Source organism: Camelus dromedarius, chromosome X, assembly GCF_036321535.1.
Source record: "Camelus dromedarius isolate mCamDro1 chromosome X, mCamDro1.pat, whole genome shotgun sequence".
NCBI classification, from domain to species: domain Eukaryota; kingdom Metazoa; phylum Chordata; class Mammalia; order Artiodactyla; family Camelidae; genus Camelus; species Camelus dromedarius.
In genome coordinates, this window is record NC_087472.1 from 57829655 (window position 1) to 57848266 (window position 18612).

Below are 18612 nucleotides of genomic sequence, written 5' to 3' on the forward strand. Positions count from 1 at the left end.
AGTGGGAAGAGATGAGGAGGCTGGCAGCTTGAGGATGTCTGCATTGAGTCAGGGGAGAAACGACAAGAGCCAAGAGCAGGGTGGTAAACCACCCTCTCGCAAAGGAAACCAGTCTCCTCCACCCCTCCCCTGCCCAGTGTATGGTCACAGGGAGATAGACTTGTACCTCTTGGGTTGCTGGGGGTGGAAGGACAGTAGGTGGGATCAGCTCTCCAAGGCCAAGGCTACATGAAGGTCTGGAGAACTTGGGAAGAGAGAATACCAGAAGTATAGGTTGGTTGCAAGTGAAAGTAATAGTGAAAAGATGGGCTATGTTAAAAGTCAGACTTTGTTCAGACTCAATTTTTGCTCAGAGCTGGTCCTGCTGACAGCCTTTTGGAAATAGGCTCACTGTATAGTTGTTGAATGAAGTGGGCAAGTCATTTTCCCCTCCTTGTGTTGGCTTCCTCATTTGTAAAAGGAAGGATTTGGACTGGACTGGAAGTTAATTATCAGAGCTCAAATTCCAGCCTGCTCTGTTGCTGTTGAAGTGTGTGAACCAGCAACAGACCCTTTTTATTAAACAGGTTTCAGTTTCTCCACTTCAATTCAAGGCAGAATATGAACAAGGGAGACTCTACAGTTACTCCTAGCTTTGTCACTGTCACAGGCCTCTCTTTTGCATCACCCTCAATTGCAGGCTGTGTTGCTGCCTGGCTGTTTAACCCAGCTACATTAGTCCCTTCAGGTTCCCCCATCAATAACAAGGGAGAAGAAAAGGGCTTTAAATGGATTATTGCTAAGGTCTTTGCCAATTTTCAACATGGCATGCTTGTAGCAAGGTGGTGGCCTTGGTGGGGCCTCCACTCCAACTCAGTCACTAATCATATTCTCATTTTGTGAAGTAACCACTTTTCTACTTCAGAGCTCCCTAAAAAAAAATCCAATCCTGAATAGTTCATCCAGCTCTAAACTCCTTTTCCACTTTCTGCTCTCAGAGAAGATTATATATCTTGGCAGAAATTTGACTTGAAATGAGAGTTCAGTTCTGAAGCTAAACCTCCTGCTGTTAACCAGGTTAAGATTATTTCACCCTTGGAGGCAACATACAAACCAAAGCTAGATTTTTAGATCTGTTTATTTTGTTCCAAACCTTTTGAGGATTTACATGTCCCAGATCTCAAGCTCCCAAATTTTGTTCGTTCTCCTAGATTTAACTGTGGTGCAAAAGAGGCTGCATCTTTCCCTAAGTATTAATACTGTGCTGCTTTCACCAACCAACATTCTCTCCAAAAGTGCATAAGCACACACATGTACATACACATGTTTGGGAGAAGTAAATTGACACCCGGCCATGCCATGTTATGTAATACCTGATAGGGCAGATTTGAGACCTGTGAATGTTTTCCCTCATCTGGAGAGAAGTGGGTGGCAGCCTAATTCTTAAGAGCGATCCACACTTTGAGCAACAAAGGAGGCCCTGCAGAAGTGCCCTCAGGTGACTTGGTGGGGGTCGGGCAGGGAGGAATGGGAGCAGGGGCTTTGTTGCTCCAGTATTCTCAGTGGTCTCTCCTGGGAGTTAAAGTGCTCCTGGGGCCCAGCTTCTCCTATTTCAGTGCTGTTTGAGATAACAGGATAGCAATTAGGCAAGCCCCTTCCTATTCACGAGCTAAAAACCAATGGGTTTTCCTTTGGGGAGTTGATAAGAGCTGGACTGGGACCAATGTAGAGGGCTCAGGACTTTGGCCTTGAATGAAGCCATCAGAGGCCAGCCACGCCCCAGCTGCCTGTTTGTAACGGAAAAACTCATGGGTAGGGACCACTGTCTTCTTTGGAGCCCCTCAGGGGCAACCTCATACTCCTGGCCCTGGAATGGCCCTGGCTTGGGGTGGCAAGTCACTGTTAACTCTAAGTGACCGCCAAGGATGCCTGGCAAGAAGATGACGAAAGGTGAGGGTAACAAGAACACAATAGACAAAGACCCAGAATAGGGAGAGACACAGAGGCAAAGTGAGGAAAAAGGCTGAGCTCCTAATGAGGTGAGTTGTGCTGGCTGGACACAGCCTGGATGGAAATGCTCTTCAGTAGGAGTGCTGCCCAGAGCCTAGGCATAGGGAAGTATCTGGCACCTATTTCAGAGGGATAAAAATGGTCCAGAGTCTACCTTTTCTGGCAACTTTAATGCCCACTAAGTAGAGTGGTCAAGGATGCCCAGCATGGGGACACATTGGGTGGTAAAGGCTAGGATGGTTTCCCTTTCCTAGAAGAAACTGTCCAACAATGTGCATTTCCATCTCTACCTTTTGAAGGATCCAGGTTGGAGATGGGATTTTTCCCTAAAACAGCTCATTTTCTGGCCTGGCCCAGGTGGAAATGTTGACCTGTAATGAATAATGAGAGATGGAGGAGTTGGTCCTTCACCGGTCAATAACTATTGGCCCTTCCCCCCACTATGCCCTGTCATCAGTCTTCCTCTGCCTGCTGAGATGAAAGGAATTTCTTCACATTTTGACAGGTGGATTCAAGGATGGGGAGCTAGGAGAGCCTGCAGGTTAATGCACTGGCCTGGGAAATATGTAAAAATCAGTGAGTGGAACTTTATGGCATGTAAGGTTTCTTCCCTATGTGATATTCTACTTTTCCAGTCTATGATTATAGCAGCTTGAGCCAAAAAGTGAGATGTGGTTCAGCCTGAGATGAGTGGGATTGATTCTAGTGTTACAGGTGGGCTAAGCCAAGGTTAGGTTGATTGGCCCAAGCCCTGGGTCCCTCCTTTCTTCAAGCACCCATAAGTCTATGACAGTAATAAAAAGAAATAGAGGGGAAAGAGAAGGGAGAAGAGGCAGTAGAGGGAAAGAAAGGAGGAAGGGAAGAAGGACCAACCATATGATGTGGAAACTGTCTGTACACTTGTAAAATGATGTCAGCCACAGCTCTTGGGAAGCCATAGCTCTTACAGACTTTGAGGATAAACAAGGCTCCTTGTCTCATTTTACCTCTATGCCCTTCCCCCCATGCCCCCAAACAGTTCCAAAGGACAGATGGCAAGGAACTCCTCTGCACACAGGGGCTTGGATCTTCCCACCAGGCTTCTGGGGACACAGTAGCACCTTTGGCAGTTGCTTTTAGTGAGTGACTAATAAGCTGGGCCAGGAGTTCCCATCCCCCAAGAGTTGAAAAGTATATGGAGAGGTTCCAAAGGCCAGGGGATGAACCCAAGCTTTGCTAGATCCTGGGAGAAGAGAACCCTGGCAAGTTTAAAGGCATTCATGGGGAGAATTTGATTAATGAGTTTGGAACACCTGGAGCTTTGGCTCCAAGGGATGGTCAGGTGGCTGAAATGCTGTGTGTGCAGGTTTGGGAACAAGTGTGCTGGTGGCAAAAATGTAAATGCTGAGCAGGGCAGGGTGAAGGGAAAGGTTTGGGGAAGAGCACACAATGGCAAAGAAGAGGCATTAGATTTGTTCTTCAGGGTTGGGGGAGCCCGGCAGCAGCTCCCCGTTGGGATCTGGGTCAGGGGCCAACATCTTATCCTTGCTGGAATCCCTTTGCTCTTTCTTGAACATCCTTTGATGCATCAGAGGGACGAACAAGAGGATTACAGCCCCGATGATAGGGGGCACACCGGCAAAGTAGAAGGCCACATGATAGTCCCCAAAACAGTTGCGGAGGAGGCCTGAAACAGTCAACAGAGACAAGTCAAGCTCAGCTTTGCCCTACTGCCCAAAAGTGCTCTCTGCCCCTTCTAGGGGCCATTAACAATGCCTATCCAGAGAATCTTGGACTGTACAGCCTTGACCTAGAAGCCCCTCTCAGTTTAAATATGCCTGGATGGAAGAAACAAAACCTCTATTATAAAGGCAAGTGGCCTTTCCTTGAGGCACTGGGGCTACAGGTTCGTGAGGGTAATGCTCATTATAAAATAAGCTAATGAAGCTTCTCAAAGATCTCCATTTTTGACTTTCATGAAGCTACAGCTAACTTCTAGTCACTCCTAGGTATGGAGTTAGGAAGGAAGCTAGGTTAAAAGAACTCTACAGAAGATGGCCAAGCCTTGTCTGGCTTCACAGTGATATACCTGCCTACACCCTAACTTGGGCTAGAATGTTCTTGTGGAACAATTCAGCCAAGTTCTCATTTTCCCTTTCTCTGAAGTGCCTGCTTGCCCTAAGAGGAGGCTGGATGTGTCTCTTTCCTTCCAGCTGCAGATATGTTTGGCTCTTCTGGGTTCCTCTAAGTTGTGGATGTGTTTGGCATGGAACACAGGGCCTCCCCTGCTCACCTCCAGAAGCTAATGTGGGCCACCTCATAGGGAGGATGGGCCCAGAAACACTACTGAGGAAAAGTAAGTCAGCCTGGAGGCTGTTTAGGAGGTAAGCAAAATGAACAAATATAGATTCTGGCATCCACCCTTGGGGTCAGAGCAGGTAGAGGCTGCCCTCCCTCAGTTGGCAGTATGGCTGTTGTACAAGGGCCTGAGTAGAAGGTTTTGTCACTATAACACAGCCTGACCAGTGCTCTCACAACACTTTGTGCAGAACTGATGTTCAAGGAATGTTTTTTGAGTTAGCTCAGTTGGCCAGACTAGGAGAGGCTAGCCCATGAATCAATATTTGCAATAAATCCTAAAGAGAGAAAATGTTCTCTTCTTATTAGTTTTTCTTGTTTCCTATGTTCCCTGGAGCACCAACAATGCCTTTCTTGAAAGTGGAGAGAGTGCTGAAAGATAGCAAGCCAGAACTTTTGCCTGCTGCCTGCTGCCTGCTGCAAGTGAGCCTCATTGGTCCAGTCCTGAGTTGTGGTCTTAATCAAATCTTCTCTACAGTTCAATTCAGAAGCCAGTAGAGGAGAAGGGGGATGTCTCTAAGTCTTAGTAAGACCATGGCCCACTTTCTCTTCTCTTCCTGCTCAACTATCTTTCTAATAATGACTTGCCTATGAAGAAAGAGAAGATTCTGGACCAATAGAATGGCCAAGAAGGCCAAACCCATTTCTCTCTCTACCCTCCTGGAATGTCTACAGTAAGACTCCACTGAAGCAGATATACAGCCATGAAAAGCCCATTTCCCAATGTGAATCCATGCACATATACTGTGCTTAGTCCCTTTCACCAATAGTGCTAAGGGGTTTCGTGCACTCTGACAAGGCTGCATAAATAGAGAATGAGAAGAAAAGGGACTTCAACCAGAAATTCTTAGGAGAGCTAGATCCCAAGGAAGACAGGACTCCCCCACTCATACCCTCCCTATATATCATCCTCACCTGCAATGGGGGGTCCAGCAATCATTGGCAGGGCCATCATGCCCAGGAGGTAGCCAATGGCCTGTGAGGCCTGCATGGGGCCCACCAGCTCAAATGCGATGGGAGCCATGATGGTGATAAAGAAGCCATCACACAGGCCCAGGAAGAGGCAGACGACGATGAGGCCCCCGAAGCCCCGGCATAGGGGAATCATCATGGACATCAGGCCCAGGAGCAGGAAGGAGATGACCTAGAGGAGCAATAGACTGAGGTCATGTTGTGCTTGCCCGCCAAGACCACATAATAAATCACATCTCTTTCCTTAGGGCCTCATTTATACCATCTGTAAAATGGGGCAAAAGGATGTCAACAGAAAGACTAGTTGGACTAAATAGTTACTTAGGCCCCTTCTAAGTCCTGCTTAGAGGGACTTAGGATTCAAAGTTCTTAAGAGATCCCTTATTTAACTTTGATTCTGTCAAGATTTTTTAAAAGGTAAAGGGCATGGTCCCTGTCTTCAAGAAGTTGTCTTTTCACTGGACTCTAAGATAAACAAAATTGCTGTTTCTACTTTCTGATTCTTGTGTTTGTCTGCCCCAGGCATCAGGGTCTGGGATCAGACCACGCTGGTGTTCTTAGATCCAAGTTAGGTATGGGAAAAGGAAGGGGAGGAAGTGAGGATGACTTGAATAATGATTGGATGCATGAATGGAAGGCACAGCTTCCTAAAATGGGAAAGGAGCCAGTGCCCATTTCTGTGGGAGACTGCTTTTAGAAAACATCTTGGTGTGAAGACCATTGGGAGGTTCACCCAGGTTCCTTAGGCTTTAGGGCATGGGACACATTACCCATCACAGATATCTTAGGGTGGCTCTGGGGGCTTCTAGGCTTGTCTGGGCACCCTGCAAAGGCAACAAAAGGGTCTTTAAGGAGAACCAAGACACTAGGAGGAGGTCTAGGGAAACTGAAGCCAGCCCAAGGGCACTAACTAGCCACTGGGCTTTCTTTGGGCTGAGAAAAATGACTCTGAAGTAAAGAAGCTGCCTTTCCAGAGGCTGTTTTTCCCATCTCAATAGAGAGAAGGGCCACTGAAAACACAACTGGCCTTTTGATTGAGGTCATCTGCAACCTATGTCAGTGAGCCAGACTGAAGAGCTGGGCTGTGGGTAGAGAAAGGAGCTCTTTCCCCCACCCACTTGTAGCCAGTGGAGTCAGGTTGTCCCAGGGTCAGGGCTAAGACCTGACCTGTTTACCAATGCCTTGACAGGACCTAGGATTTTCCAGTAGTTCACATAAGCAGACTGCCTTACCCAGGAAGGGTAAGTCACTGCATGATAAGGATATGTCACCATTATCACCACATGGAAGGTGGGTAGGAAGGTCAAGGATGTCTCAAGCCCTAAAGATTTCCTGTTTTGTTGCTGGCAGTGGGTTTGTTAGGCTAACTGGTTGGTTTTTAGAGAGGATAAGAAATGTCCTGGTCATGCCGTCTGAGGAAATCTCTTTGTTGAGGGACTTTTGAACTTTGCCAAGGCTGTCTTGGAATAGCTACTCAGAATCTAGGAATAAAGACTTATATATCTTAGTTTCTTCTCTAGGTATTCATGCACAACTGTAAGATGAAACCAAGCTATATCAACCAAGCTATAATAGTATGGCAATTAAGAGTTAATATCATCATATAATACAAAGGACCCCATTAACTGATTTCAATTTGCTCTAATTACTACCTATTGTGTCTAACTGCCTCTTAACATCTTCCATGACGTCTTGCCAAGATTTGGAATTTAAAAATCCCTCTTGGAACTGAGAATCAGGCCTCAAGAATTGGCCCAAAGTGTGGTTGTCCTGCAGGTTGTCATCATTTCCTTTCCAACAGACTGTCTAGGGGCTTGACACCAGACAGATGTGCCTGTCTTCATCAATAGTAGGAACCACAGGGTCTAGTGGATGGCTCTTCAGAACCTGAAGCTCTGTGTACCTACTTTCCTCTCCCAGACCCTCATTCTTGCACCTGACCCAGGGAAAAAAGGAGGCAAATTCCTGCGATGGATAATCTTGAGTAGCTCAAGAGAAAGAAGTTCATTCATTGTCTTGTGCTCTCAGCCTGAGACACTTACCAGCACAAAGACTTTAGACAAATCACTTTCCCTCTCTGGGCCTTAGTTCCTCAGTTTGTAAAATGAGGGAGTTAGACTACAAGTTGATGAAGATACGTTTCAGCTATAAAGTTCTCAGATTATTTTTAATTATTCTAAATGGTAAAGTGGGGTTTAAATAAGAGTGGAAAAGGGGAGAGAATGATGGGTGGGTAGGGGAAGTAATAAACAGAAGCACTGGGCCTTAAGCCTAGCTCTGCTTCTGATTAGCTAATGTCTCTGCCTCCCTTGGAACTCCCTCTGCACAATAGAAAGCAAAAGCTGCTTTGGCCCTACGTCTCTCCTAGAGGCTATGGTGAGAAATGAGCTATATGGCTAGGCAAGGGCTGTTGCCTTTCCTGAAGATAAAGCCATGGCCCAATGCTAGCTTATCCTGATTTCCAGCACCATTTGGCATCTTGGAACTGCTGATACTGACAGGGAAGATCCACAGGCATGGTATGCAAGAGGCTGGGAAAGCCACATATATAGTCCTATGCAAAAAGCCACTCAGGTAAGGGATTTGCTGATATTTTCACAGGAACTAAAAATGTCATAATTGGTTTATCTCAATCACAGGCTTTTGGTTTGACCTTGGTCAAGTCACTTATCATGGCTGGGACTTGGCTCTGCCATCCATCACTTAGGGTAAAGTGGAATATGGGAAGAGTGCTACATAGCAGTTCAGCTCTGCCACTGCTGTCTAAGTCTTCCCTTCAGTTTCTCCATCAGTGTAATGAGAGATTGGACTGGATGGACCATAATGGAACCCCTAGTTCTGACAAAGCAGATTCACTAGCTCTTGCAAATCTAACACAAAGTTAAACACAACAAGAAACCTTAATCATATCCTCATCCAAGACATATAAGGGTATTTAGGAAAACACTTGGGGCTGTCAGAAGACAGAGAAATCCCTGCTGTGAGTACAGTCAGGGCCCGTTGGAAGTGCTTTTAGGGCTTCTCCAGGGAGTCAGAACTCAACCACCTTCCTGATGGATTATTTATGACCACATGTTTTCTGGGGCTGCCATTGCCCCTCCACAGGGTTCCACACTTGGGCACCTTCTGGTAAACCCAGCTGCATGAGCCAAAAGCATGAGCCAGTTCAGAAGGCTATATTGTTGCCAGGTACACAAAGACAGACAGCTTGACTGGTAGTTTGTATTCAAGCTGGACTAGAGCCCAGTTTACACAGAAAATGGCCTCCCAGGCATCCCATAATATGAGGCCACCTGTGTCAGTGTGAGAAGGATTTGTATGGCTTTGTATGGCTATAACATTTTTTACTTCTCAAAGCCAGGTCACACCTATACTTATTTTGATCCTCACCTACGAGGTGAGATAGGAAAGGCAAAAATTATTCTTAGTGCACAAAGGAGGAAAGTGAGGCCTAGAGAGGGGGAAGTGAGGTCTGGGCTTTTCTGGCACTTTTTTTGCATCCATCAAGAGGATGGCATTTGAGAGCCAGTGTTTAGTGCCAAGTAGCTCTGGAAGTATTAGAAGTGATGACCTGGGCCTAGGCCTGGAGGAGAGAGACATTGGGCCACAGAGCACTACAGAAGCCCAAGACCCTCCAAGAGAGTATAAGGTAGCAATGAGATCAGTCCTTACTGGGGGCGGCATTTAACTCCTGGCTTCAGTTTCCCTCTTTCAGGTGAGAGAGCCTTCATTAATAAACATTTTCTTTGAAAGTGCTTTTAGAGGTTCCATTTACACTGCTCTCACTGGATACTCACTTGAAGGAAGCAGAACAAGGATGATGGCCTTCACTTAAAAGCAAAGGAAACTGAGGCTTAGAGAATTTGATCAACTTGCCCATGTCACACAACAAGCTGATGTCAGAGCTAGGGCCTAGGGCACAGCAGTTACACACCCTACCATTCTGTCCCAAAGGTTGGGGATAGGATAACATAGCACCTGTGGCAGGCTGTTCTCCCCACAGTAGACAGGGTGGTCACACTCACCTGCAAGTAGATCTTCTTAAGGCCAGGAATGGAGTCACTGACACGGCCTGACACAAGGCGCCCAAGGCCTGAGGTAGCCCCAATACACACCAAGAGCACCCAGGTCTGCTTGATTTCCAAGAACTCCTCTTCCACATACTTCATCTGAAAAGCATAGCACCAGGCCCCACAGGATATGAAGAAGAAGAGGAGCTGAGTGGTTGACTGTTGGCATACCCAGAACCCTCTACTGCTTATTCCCTTGGACTATGGCAGAAGTGCCTTCTCCTGTAGCCTCCTCCCCTGTAGCCCTCGTGCCAGGACAAGCTCTCTGGCTGCTTCTAACAGCTTAGTAAGTTGCTTATCCCTTAGCTGTCTGGATTCTGGGCTTCTGAGCAATAGCTGAGGGCAGTGAGTATCTCCAAGCCCCTTCCAAGTTCTGGCAGGACAGAATACAGCCTTCACAACTGAAAAAATCCAAGGGTTCCCATATAATCTCCCCATTCTCAGACCCAGAACTGATAGCCTGGGGAAACAGCAGGTCATGAGGGTAGAAAGATCCACCAACCTCCAGATAATATTCCAAAGTGTGTTTTAAGAAACACAAGATCTGTGGAAGATAACAGCTGGACTAAAATCAACAGTTCTGTGACCATATAAGTTGGGTGGATGCTGGTTAAAGAAAGCTGAATTGATTACTGCAGGCTTTTTGGTATCTTTAAAAGATTGATACACATTATGAAGCTAGAGAGATCTAGTTATTTCCTAAACAAAATTAGCTGACCACAAAGACCAGCATTCCATAAAACACACTCTTAGAAAACCCTATCTTTGGGTCCCCTAGGGCAGTCTCCTGTATCCCAGTGATGCTTATCTTCTCCTGAAAATCTATCTAGCTTTATCAGTGGGGGCAACCATAGGCATAGGCCTTCCCCTAAGGAACTTCCCCCATTTCCCATTGAGGTCTTCCCTCAGGCTATGCTCTTTCCTACTCTGGGTCTTTCCAACCACTGTTATGTCTTTTTCTAAAGGTCCCAGCTCTGCCCTTTCAGTGTCCTTTGCTCCTATCCTCTGGATTTCAGGCAGGTTAAGGGCAGCTTCTTGGGGCCAGGTAGGGTAGACCCACCCTGGTATTCCTCACCAAGTGTACATAGGGAACGAAGTAGCCAAGGGCAGCAGCAGCAATCCCGAAGGCCCAGATGCGGTAAGTACGTTGGCGGAACACTCGCATGTTGAAGTACTTCCTGAGCTGAGCCAGAAAGCGTTGGCACAGGGTGTGAACACCTCTCTTGCTTGGGGTGTCCTGGGAGCTAGGCAGGAGGGGCCGGTAGGTGAGTGAAAGCAGCGTAAGAATAAACATAAAGGTACTCAGCACCTGGAAGGTTTGGGCGAGCTGGATCTTAGCCCCCAGCGTTTTGATGAGGAGGGGGAAGGATATGGAGAAGATGCTACTCCCAGCAGACACCACACCATTGGCCAGACCCAGGCGACGTTGGAAGTAGTGGCCCAGGATGACGAGAGATGGCTGAAAGGCGAAGGAGCAGCCACAACCAAAGAGAATCCCATAGGTGAAGTAACGCAGGCTTAGCGAGCTGTGGAAGAGACACCAAGAGCTATCATTCAGAAGCCTGACCAGCAAGCCACCTGCCCTTCTCCTCCCACCCTCCTGAGACCTTAATTCCCCCCATCCTTAACCTACAGCCCACTTATTACTGACCCTCAGAGCAGACAAGGAACAGGACCTTCTGATCCCCATTTTGTAGATGGGGAGACAGAGGCCCAGAGAAGTGAAGTGATTTACCCAAAGTAGCATAACTGGGGATCAGCAAAGCTTGCGCTTGACTCTAGGTCTGTGTGACTCTAGTCTGAATCCTAGCATCTCATCAGAGAGGATTGTTCAAAAGTCACAGCTAGCCTATGCAAAGTCTGGATGAGGGCCTACAAGGAGTAAGTCAGTGCCTTAAAGAAAATAGTTCCACCTACTGCTCACCTAGATGCCAGGGGGAGGCTGATACCGAAGATTTATCCCAAGTAACAAGAAAGTTCTGCAAGGAGCCAAGGTCCTGGAAGGTTGAGACCCTCCATAGGACTCTTCAGTGTCTTCCTCCATGCTCAGGGCCCTTAATATTTCAGAGAATGGTTGGTGGTATCCTGAGAGACACCCCTCCCCAACCATGCCCAAGGTCTGGATATCCTAAGACCCTTTACTGTAGGCCTTAGATAATAGTCATGGAGATCCTTAGGTAAGGAGTCCCTGTAACTTCCAGAGCCTGGCTTCTGTTGCTGGACATGATATAGACTAGCTTTCCAGAGTAGTTTGGCTGCTTGATGGGAAGTAGTGCCTCAAAGAAGTTGTGGGCCTGGCCAAGTAAGACATTTCTCGCTAAAATTCTTGGGCCCTGCCTTGGCCATAAGCTCCTATTAACAGAAGGCAAAGTGTCAGAGGGAAAAGGCCATGGGAAGGTCAGCTCGGCCAGCCATCTGCACTCAGACAATATTAGCACAACCTAGTGAAGAATTTTGTCTTCTTTTTGATGCCTCTACATATTTTGCAATAGTTCTTATCTGACCTTTTAATAACCTAATACTCTCCATGGTCAGGCAGTTCCTCTCCATAGGTAGACCCAGTCCTCATACTAAAGGACTGGACTTATGCCACAGAGATGAAGTGGTGCTAGTACTCATGATTCTAAGATAGCTATCATCATCATTGCTTTCAATCTGCCTGCATTCATTGGATATGAGCAAGGGCTTTGGTGCCAAAAGGGTTGCTTCTAGTTAGAACACATGGCTAAGTCAATTGCTCCTCTTATGTCAGATTCTTTGGGGCCTCATCCCATTAGGGTCTAGATACCCTTTGGCACTAACCTGGGCTGGGGGCCTCGTCTAAGGGAGAGGAGTTAGGAAAGTCTAAGGGAGACCTTCAGGGAGGAGGGTCAGAGGGAGCAAACATGGGATTCAGTTCAGGATGCTGTGTGGTGAATCTATTTCTAGCTGGGCCCCATGGCAGGAGGTCCCTGAGTAGGCTTGCCAAGGCCTCCCCAGCTCTGCCTGAACTTTGCCCCACCTCACACCATCCAAAGGAACTCAGAGCCCTGATTCAGAGAACAGGAAGGATGACCTGGAATTCTAGCCACAAGCAGAACCATTCTTCCACTAGACGTGAAACCATCCAGAAAGTTTCTTGGCTCTGAAGATGTTCTTACAGAAAGGGCAAAGTGGGTGGGGGAGGATCCTAGGGGCTGGAGAACAGAACGCCTACTCCAATGTGCCTAAAGAAGAGTGCCAGAAGAAAGCACATCTGAGCTCCTTCCCCTGCTGTAACTGAGCTCATGTAGATTGGAAGGAAAATGGGATCCGTATGTTGCTAATTTGTTTACACTTTGCTCTGCTTGGCTTTAAAAAACAGGCCTCTGCTATGTAGTGCTGAGACTGGAGCCGCTTCTGAGGCCTAGCTCCTTCCCACAAGGAGCCAGGCACCAGCTTGCTGAGGGCAAATGAGGCCGACCACCAGAAGGGTCCTGAAAGGGTTTGGAGCTGCTGCCCTGGGGGTGCTGAATGGATTACAGAAAGGACATGGTTTTCCCTGCCTCTGTCCCAGTTGGATGGTACCAAGCCAAGAAACCATTGCAGGCCAGATCCAAGCTCTGCTGGAGGCTAGGCTGGGCAGCCGGAAATGCTCAAATCATAAAGAAAGCTGGCTCAAACTCACAGGGCCCAATTGCAGCAGAACACAATTATCATTCTCTGCTGTGAGTAGAACCTTAGGCCTAGAGAACAGAACCATGGTGCTTCTCTGGGGAGCCAAGCTCAGAAAGCAAGTCTCTGACAAGTTAGCTGTGTCTCCAGGCAGGCATTCTCCTACACCAACCCAGGCAGATTGGAAGTAGGAGGTACCATAACTTCCAAAGTGTCTTTGGCAGAAAGTCAACGGAGTTCTTTAGGAATCCCTTATTCCTCAGGCAGTGGTAGAGGGTTTTTATTTCTCCCCTCCCTTACAGACATGCTTCTGCAGAGCTGGTAGAAAGAAAGCAGAAAGTGAACTTGTAGCCTGCTCCTTGCCTGATACCACCAAGTTCCACCAGTGAGACCAATGGGACTAGAGTTTGATTTTACCCAGCTTAGGCTTAGCTAGGGGGGGGGGGGGGGGGGGGGGGGGGGGGGGTAGCTCGGTTCTTGGTCTGTAGCTCAGTGAGGGATGCTGCTAAACATCCCTTCTCATGCTCAAGACATGAATCTTTATCTGTCCGTCCATACATTGGCATCCAGAAATACCTGGGAAAAGACCAGAAATGCTAAACAGCCTTGGGCTCAGCTGACCTCTTTTTCAGCATAAGATTCCCTGAGGAATACTGTAATGGTAGGTGTTCACATGGGCTTACTCTAGAAGTTCATTCCCAAGAGGGCAGTTGAGGTCATGAGATGTGCAAGATGCGTAGCACACTGAAGAGAAATGGAATGGCAGAGTTGGAAGACACCTGAAAAGACCTGATCTAATCTCCTCATGTTACAGATACAAAAATTGAGGCCCAGAGAGGGGAATGGTATTCATCAATTGTTCCATTGCCATTTGGTTGCCAAAACTGGACTTGAGCCTACCTGTATTAACTCCCAAGTTTGGACTCCTCCCACCATTTTGGAACTCTTGGGTCCTTTTGGGGTATATTCCCTACCAATGTGTAATGGGGACCCACCCTAGATGAATCCCATTAGACAATAATTCTTGGGAGCAGGGCCTTTAAGGACCCTTCATGGAAAGAGCCATAGGGGATTCTGCAATGAGAAGAAGGTCTCTAGCTGAAGCTCAGAAATAAGCCAAACCTCAGCCTTGGGCAAATGGCTAGCAACACCTATCCTTACCTGGTGAAGGAGCTGGTATGGAGGCCGATGAAAGCGACAGCAGCCCCTGCAGTTGCTGTGATTCGACAGCCCAAACGATCAGTGAATATACTCACAATGGGAGAACAGAAGAAGATCATGCCCATTGAGAGGGCTCCTACCCATGCTGCAGAGAAAAGAAGAACAAAGACACCTTAGTTTAATGTGGTATCTGGTGGTGTGGCTGATATCTCAGTTCTTCTCTGGCCTTTCCCAGAGCGTGTTGCATTAACCTGCACTGCCAGCCTGCCAGTCCCTAATGGCCAAGGAGGTTAGGCAATTTTCAAAGTGCCTATAGCAAGGCAATGTGAGAACCAGGAGTCTAGTTCATAAACACACCCAGAACATCAAAGTTGGGGCAGGGGGCCTTTAGAGATCAAGTCTATGATGGAGTCTTCTAGCTAGCCACCACATAGCTGCACTATATTTATCAGCCTATTGGGCTGTTTGGTATGACCATGTGACTGAATTCTGACCAATAGGATGTGGGTAAAAGTGACACACAGCACTTCTAGGCCTGGACCATAAAAAGAATCCATGATGTTTCTAATTTCTTGTGGGCTATATAACTGCAGAGTGACCTAGGAAGCCATGTATTAAGACTGGCAGAACTGCCATTAGTTCTGTTTCAGTCCCTGAATAACTATATGGAGCAAAGTTCCCCCTCCCTCTCCAATCTGGAACCCCTGCCCTGAATATTACATAAGAAATAAACTTCTTGTCCTTTAAACCACCAAATTTCTTAGGGCCATTTGTTACAGCAGTTAAATCAACACAAACTGAAACAAAGAGATTTTCCACTACCATTTTACTGATAAAGAAACAGGTCCAGAAATGTGAAGGGATTTACTTTCACACAGCAAGATCATACAGCAAGTCAGTGGCAGAGGTGGGACTCAAACCTAACTCTTCTTATTTCTAGTCCAATGTTCATTGTATTATCTCCTATTGGGATGAATGAAGCTTCCCATCATTGGAGGTATGCAAGCAGAGGCTAGATATAAAGCAGAGGATTCAAGCATTCGGGTCAGATTTGGACTAGCCAACATTTCAGGCTAACTTCCTGGGATTCTAAGGCAGATTTATAGCTTTAGGCACTGGGCTACTTTGTTTCAGGGTCAAGGAGCATGGGAGTTAATTAAGCATTCAGAAGCTAAGGTAAGGCTTGTCTTGTCATTGGAAGAGTCCTGTGAAGATGCTAAGACTAAGGAGTAGGGAAGGCCACAGAAAACGTCCTGGAAATGCGTGAGAACATAGGACAGGTTCGGAAGCCACCCAAAGATTGATAAGGACACTGTGCAAGAGGGTCATGCAACCCTCATGTGGAAATCCTTCATCAGAGCCCATGTTTGGCAAATCCCTGACTCCAAACTCAAACAAGAGTTTATTCTGTTTATAAAGGCTCTTAAGTGTCTGTAACAATGCTCAACAGGGAGGAAGAAATTTGCCCTTTTACTTAGATTCTTCCAGCCCATTTCCCCTTGCTCAGCCCTCGGAAAGCCTAAGCTATTTTTTTGTTTGTTTGAAGGCTGTTATCAAGTTTCATCTTGGGCCTCTCTTTTCTAGGCTAAACAATCTTAGTTTCCTTAACTTTTCCTCTTAGCTTTAATTTCTAACTCTGTAATTACTTTGAGAGCTCTCCTCTGAACACCAGTCGAGCGCTGCGTCATCATCATCAAAAAGTACTCATTGAGTGTCACCTGAGCAGGGTGCCAAGCCAACTTCTGGCTTTCTTCAATTGTAGAGCCCCTAATGGGCCAGAGGAGTACAGCTGAGGTTAGACTAGTCCACTGTCTGTGTCTCTTACCTCAGAGCATAACACATTGCTCAGATCTCCACTGGGAATCTTTGCCTTGCTGAGGGTGTCATCTTGAGTCCTAGCTGGCTGGCTCCAAAAGTACTGGCCTGAGACAGCAAGAGAACTGAACTCTCATCACAATTTTACCTCATACCTTGCAACTTGACCTCTTATCAGCTATGGGACCTTGAGCAAGTCACACAGCACTTCTCTAATCCTCAGTATTCTCATCTGTAAAATGGGGATTAAAATTCCCATGTGCCTTCCTCAAAGTTTTTTTGTCTAATGATGATCAGATGTGATCATATGTATGAGAGCTTTATAACTACCAAAAGTCACACCAGATACAAAAATTAATACAAATGGATCATAGACTCACATGTTAAGCTTAAAACATCTAGAAGAAAGTCTAGGAGAAAATCTTTCTGACCTTTAGTTAGGCAAAGATTTCCTAGATATTTACAGAAAGTATGATCCATTTAAAAATTGATACATTAAACTTCATCAAAATGTAGAATTTTTGCTCTTTGAAAAATACCGTTATAATATGAAAATGAAAGGGCAAGACACAGACTGGGAAAAAATATTTACAACATACACATATGATAAAAGACTGGTATTCAGAGTACAAATGTGAGTTGACTTTCACAATTCAATATGAAGGAAGCAAACAATCCAGTTTAAAACATGGGTAAAAGAAACAAGTTTATACTGTATAGCACAGGGAACTATATTCAATATCTTGTAGTAACTTATGGTGAAAAATAATATAAAAAATAAATATATATATATTCATGTATGACTGAAGCATTGTGCTATACACCAGAAATTGACACATTGTAAACTGACTATATTTCAATAAAAATATATTTTAGAAAACATACGTAAAAGATTTGGATAGACATTTCACATACATACAAACACACAATGTGAATGGCAATTAGGCACATAGAAAGATGCTCAATATAATTAATTATTCAAGAAATGCATATTAAAACCACAAGAGATACCCCTATAAAACCACTAAAAAGTATTTTTATTTATTTATTTATTTTAACTTTTTTTATTGAGTTATAGTCATTTTACAATGTTATGTCAAAGTCCAGTGTAGAGCACAATTTTTCAGTATACATGAGCATACATATATTCATTGTCACATTTTTTTCCACTGTGAGCTACCACAAGATCTTGTATATATTTCCCTGTGCTATACAGTATAATCTTGTTTATCTGTTCTGCATATACTTGTCAGTATGTACAAATTTTGAACTCCCAGTCTGTCCATTCCCACCCCCTTGGCAACCAAAAGTTTGTATTCTATGTCTATGAGTCTTTTTCTGTTTTGTATTTATGCTCTTTTTTTTTTAGATTCCACATATGAGCAATCTCATATGGTATTTTTCTTTCTCTTTCTGGCTTACTTCACTTAGAATGACATTCCCCAGGAACATCCATGTTGCTGCAAATGGCGTTATGTTGTCAGTTCTTATGGCTGAATAGTATTCCAGTGTATAGATATATCACTTCTTCTTTATCCAGTCATCTGTTGATGGACATTTAGGCTGTTTCCGTGTCTTGGCTATTGTAAATAGTGCTGCTATAGAGGTGCAGGTGTCTTTTTGAAGTAGGGTTCCTTCTGGATATATGCCCAGGAGCGGGATGACTGAGTCACATGGTAAATCTAATCCTAGTCTTTTGAGGAATCTCCACAGTTTTCCATAGTGGCTGCACCAAACTGCATTCCCACCAGCAGTGTAGGAGGGTTCCATTTTTCTCTATTGCCTCTCCAGCATTTGTCATTTGTGGACTTTTGAATGATGGCCATTCTGGCTGGTGTGAGGTGATAGCTCATTGTAGTTTTGATTTGCATTTCTCTGATAATTAGTGATATTGAGCATTTTTTTCATGTGCCTATTGATCATTTGTATTTCTTCCTTGGAGAATTGCTTGTTTAGGTCTTCTGCCCATTTTTGGATTAGGTTGTTTGTTTTTTTCCTTATTAAATCATATGAGCTGCTTTTATATCAATGTGCATAGCAGCACTACGTACAATAACCAAGACATGGAAACAGCCTAAATGTCCATTGACAGATGATTGGATAAAGAAGTAGTATATTTATACAATGGCATACTATTCAGCCATAAAAAATGACAACATAATGCCATTTGCAGCAACATGGATGTCCTTGGAGAATGTCATTCTGAATAAAGTAAGCCAGAAAGAGAAAGAAAATTACCATATGAGATTGCTCATATGTGAAATCTAAAAAAAAATGAACATAAATACAAAACAGAAACAGACTCATAGACAGAATACAAACTTGTAGTTACCAGGGATGAGGCGGGTGGGAAGGGACAGACTGGGAGTTTGAAATTTGTAGATATTGACAGGCATATGTAGAATAGATAAACAAGATTTTACTGTATAGCACAGGGAAATATATACAAGATCTTGTGGTAGCTCATGGTGAAAAAGAATTTGACAATGAATATATGTCTGCTCATGCATAACTGAAAAATTGTGCTTTACACTGGAAATTGACACAACATTGTAAACTGACTATAACTCAATAAAATAAAATTTAAAAATAATAAAGTAATACATTTACATATTCAAAAAAAGTTAAACATACA

The 18612-nt window shown here is 45.1% G+C and overlaps 1 protein-coding gene across 1 annotated transcript in view; it reads right to left on the reverse strand.

Annotated features, from left to right (window-relative positions):
* Window positions 1–1099: 1099 nt before the first annotated feature.
* The window catches only part of SLC16A2 (solute carrier family 16 member 2), a 94822-nt gene continuing 77309 nt past the window's right edge, over window positions 1100–18612 (reverse strand). Inside the window, exons 2-6 of the mRNA XM_031446348.2 lie at window positions 14163–14307; window positions 10444–10894; window positions 9324–9467; window positions 5242–5470; window positions 1100–3655 (exon numbers count right to left, since the gene is read on the reverse strand). Coding sequence (XP_031302208.2) covers window positions 3435–3655; window positions 5242–5470; window positions 9324–9467; window positions 10444–10894; window positions 14163–14307 — 1190 coding nt within the window. The 3' untranslated portion in view covers window positions 1100–3434. The remainder of the gene's footprint in view (window positions 3656–5241; window positions 5471–9323; window positions 9468–10443; window positions 10895–14162; window positions 14308–18612) is intronic.